The sequence below is a fragment of the Falco biarmicus genome, unplaced genomic scaffold (genome assembly GCF_023638135.1).
Source record: "Falco biarmicus isolate bFalBia1 unplaced genomic scaffold, bFalBia1.pri scaffold_27, whole genome shotgun sequence".
In the NCBI taxonomy this organism is placed as follows: Eukaryota; Metazoa; Chordata; class Aves; order Falconiformes; family Falconidae; genus Falco; species Falco biarmicus.
Window position 1 is genome coordinate 3,317,975 of NW_026611833.1, and position 4,106 is coordinate 3,322,080.

The following is a 4,106-nucleotide window of genomic DNA, read 5'->3' on the forward strand; positions in this document are numbered from 1 at the left end:
CAGCCCCTGCTCCTCACAGCACACTCGGCCAGCACTCAGCACAGCTCCAGCCACGGCTCGGAAGGGAGCTCTCCTAGGAACGGCAGAGGGGGGGACATGGGGCAGCGGGGGCGCATCTAGGAGAAACGGCTTTCACTTGGCTCAAAGAAGTCTCTCCTAAATTGTCCCTGCCTTTTGTCCTTCAACAGGTCCCTGTGTTCAGAAACAGAAGATGTCTAACAGCAGCTCCATCACCCAGTTCCTCCTCCTGGCATTGGCAGACACGCGGGAGCTGCAGCTCTTGCACTACTGGCTCTTCCTGGGCATCTACCTGGCTGCCGTCCTGGGCAACGGACTCATCATCACCACCGTAGTGTGTGACAAACATCTCCACACCCCCATGTACTTCTTCCTCCTCAACCTGTCCCTTCTTGACCTGGGCTCCATTTCTACCATTGTCCCCAAAGCCATGGCCAATTCCCTGTGGGAAACCAGGGCCATCTCCTATGCAGGATGTGCTGCCCAAGCTTTTCTCTTTTTATTTTTCATTTCAACTGAGTATTTTCTCCTCACTGTCATGGCCTATGACCGCTACGTGGCCATCTGCCAGCCCCTGCACTACGGGACCCTGCTGGGCAGCAGAGCTTGTGTCCACATGGCAGCAGCTGCCTGGGCCAGTGGGTTTCTCTGTGCTGCGCTGCACACGGCCAATACACTGTCACTGCCGCTCTGCCACGGCAATGCCCTGGGACAGGTCTTCTGTGAAATCCCACAGATCCTCAAGCTCTCCTGCTCACACACCTACCTCAGGGAAGTGGGGCTTATTGTGATTAGTTCCTGTTTAGCCTGTGGATGTTTTGTTTTCATTATTCTGTCCTACGTTCAGATCTTCAGGGCTGTGCTGAGGATCCCCTCTGAGCAGGGACGGCACAAAGCCTTTTCCACGTGCCTCCCTCACCTGGCCGTGGTCTCCCTCTTTCTCAGCACTGGCACATTTGCCTACCTGAAACCCCCCTCCGTCTCCGCCAAATCTCTGGACTTGGCGGTCTCAGTCCTGTACTCGTTGGTGCCTCCAGCAGTGAACCCCCTCATCTACAGCATGAGGAACCAGGAGCTGAAGGACGCACTGAAGAAGCTGATGCAGTCAGGTGTCTCTCAGCGGCAATGAACTGACTGTGGCTCTTTACAAGGTATTTTCAAGTCACGTATAGAACATCATGTGTGTTTAACATTCCATCTATGACAATCATGGTTTTACTTCAATGTATTTCCTCACTCCCCTTCCCCAAAAGCACGAACCCCGCCTCCCTGACCCAGAGGCCTTTGTACATGCGCCAGGGAGGATGGTACATATATACTCCTGTGTCACATCTCAGTAATAAAAGGGTGGGTTTTTTCAATGCCTATATCTGGAGGTTGGTCTCTTCTTCCAAAGCTGAGCTCAGGAACAGGCTGCAGGAATTGCCCCCAGAAGACCATGCTGCTGGGCTTGGGTTCCCCATGGCTCAGGGGAGGAGGGCATGGGGCAAGGTGTTAGGGCATGGGCCTGTGTTGAGCCTTGGCGTGTGGGGGCCCAGTGCCCATGGGAATGGTGGGTGACCAAGAGGGATGTGCCTGGGACCATCTCCCTGGGCTTTCAGGCACCGCTGCCCTGCACAGCAGCACCGCCTGCTCAGGGCCATGCCTGAGACCACATCCCTGGGCAAGAGCAGGTGTCTCTGTGGATGCCCCAGCTGGGGCAGGCTGCTGTGTCCCTGGTGCAGCAGGAGGTGCCTGGGGAGGCCCCAGGCCAGCAGCCTGGTGCTGGGGACAGGGACTGGCCCCGAGGGGCTGCCAGGAGTGGGCAAGCAGGGTCCCTGTGAGAGAGGAGCAGCAGACAGAGGGAGGCAATGGCCTCTGTGTCCTCATGCCATGGCTGGTGCCAGCCCTGGGGCTGACTGGCAGGAGGAGACCCCTCTCTGCCCACCAGCATCTCCTGTGCCCTTGTGATGGTCTATGGCCATGGGGTGAGTGCCCAGAGCTCTGCAGCCCCCTTTGGGTGGGCACTTGCATGGGGCCAGCCCCGCGTGGGCTGCTGTGTCTGCCTGGGCTGGGGAGAGGGCATAGGAGGTGGGCAGAGCTGGGGGGGGGGCTGGGCTGGGAAGGGCCAGGGAGAGGGAAACACCAGTGAGAGCTCAGCTGTGTGGGTGTGCAGGGTGGGGGCACACAGCAGGGTGTCCTGGTGCAGACCCAGGGGTCATGGTGAAGCAAGCAAGGCACCAAAGGAGCGGGACTGAGGGGCCAGATCTGTGCCGTGTTCCCTGCACACCCTCAGAAAGCTGCAGAAGGGAAATTTTCCCCACAAATTCCCAAACACTGCTCATTTCCAAGCCTGGTCATATACCCCAGCCCTCATTAGGGACCACTGCTGCATGGCCACCTCTGTCCTCCTCCGTTGCCCAGTGATACCCAACTCCATCACCATTTCTAAATATAAAGGGAGCCACTTTCCTACTGACACTTGTTACACACAAGTCCCATAGCTCTTGCCACATTGGTCTCTCAGTGAAGGCCATAGTCAGACACCTCCAACAAGATCATGTTCTCATGGCATGGTGTTCTAACAAATATTGATTGAGATCCCACCAGCTGGCCTGGGTCCAGCGCTCCAGTCTTTCATTCAGAACCATTTCTCAAATAATACTCTTGCTCTCTCAGCCTCCCTTTGCCCATAATATGCTCCAGGTCCCAACCATCCTTCTGGCCTCTGCAGGACTTGCTGTGATGTGTCAGGGTCTCGCTTGTGCTGGGGAGCCCCATTGTGGGCTCAGCAGTCCTGATGTGGTCCTGTGGTGGGTTAACCTTGACCAATGGTGAGACAAACATTCAGCTGCTCATTCGCTGCACTGACTCAACAGGACAAAGGAAGAAAATAAACCAGCAATGCTCATGGCCAAAGATAAAGAAAAAGAGATCTCTTAATGATTCTTTTCATGTCCAGAGATGTGTTGCCTTGGCAAAGATTAATTTATTGCCAATTAAAAAAATGTTTGGATTGTGAGATACTATGGCAGGAGAAACAATGGGTGAGATAGTCTGGTTTATTCTGGGGGAATCAGTCTCCTTGGTGTTCACAGGACAGGTAAGCAAGGATGCCAAGAGTGCAGGGGCTTGTGGGCCAGTTCCTCAGACCAAACAGGTTGCCCACTCTGATGCTCACCTGGACCTGGGTCTCCACAAAGAGGACAATCTGCTCAGGGAGGTGAAGACCAGTGCCACCTTGGTTGTAGTCACTGTGAAGTTGTGGAGTCCCCGATGCCCAAGTAAGTGGGGAAGGAGAGCAGCAGAGCACAGCCCTGGGGCAGAAGGGAATGAGAACCTGGTCTGCTGAGGGCACTGGCAGGTGGGATCCCATGGGGGCAGGGCCCTGAGAGCATCCCTAGGCCTTCCTGGCCCTGACCAGCCTCACCTGGGGCCTCCACCCAAAGCTTTGTCCATGGCTCCAGGAGCCCACTGAAGCCAGGCAGGAGATTCAGCCCCAGCACAACCTGTGCTGTAGGTGTGCGGGTCTCCAGGCACAACCATAGGAACAGCCTGGCCTGTCTATGGACCTTGTTGGTTCGGAATGTCAGCATCACTTCCCAGCTTCATTCTGAATGGGGTGGCCAATGAAATGACTCCATGGCCCTCCAAGTCCTGGGGACATTCTGTTGCCTCCCTTCCTTCCTCAACTCCCTCCCACATACACACCTTCCTCGCTGTAATGGCTTGTCACTGGCCAAAAGCCCAGCAGCCACCCAGCCGCTCCCTCCCCGCTTCCCTCCACAGTCAGGGCCCAAAAATGAACACAGTCACGGACAGGGGGTCTAACGAGGGATGAGCGTGGGGACACAATCACTTCCCTCACTCTCTTGGCAAGGCACCTCTTCGTACGCTCCAGGGCCCTGCTGGCTGCCTCTGCTACCAGGTCACGGGCTGGGATTGTGTTTTGCCTTCTGTCCCCCAGCACCACCAGGGCCTTTTCTGCACAGACACTGCCCAGCCAGGCAGGTCCCAGGCCCTGCAGCTGCAGGGTGTTAGTCCATGCGAGGGAGGTGCAGGCTCTGCCCTTGGTCCGTCCTGCATCTGTGCAGCTCCTGCCAGGGCGG

General features: G+C 56.5%; 1 protein-coding gene across 1 annotated transcript; it reads left to right on the forward strand.

Annotated features, from left to right (window-relative positions):
* The first annotated feature begins 211 nt into the window (after nucleotides 1-211).
* On the forward strand, nucleotides 212-1,147 carry LOC130143392 (olfactory receptor 14C36-like). Its single transcript, XM_056326077.1, has one exon. The coding sequence runs from the start codon at nucleotides 212-214 to the stop codon at nucleotides 1,145-1,147; it is 936 nt and encodes a 311-aa protein (XP_056182052.1).
* The last annotated feature ends 2,959 nt before the right edge of the window (nucleotides 1,148-4,106 follow it).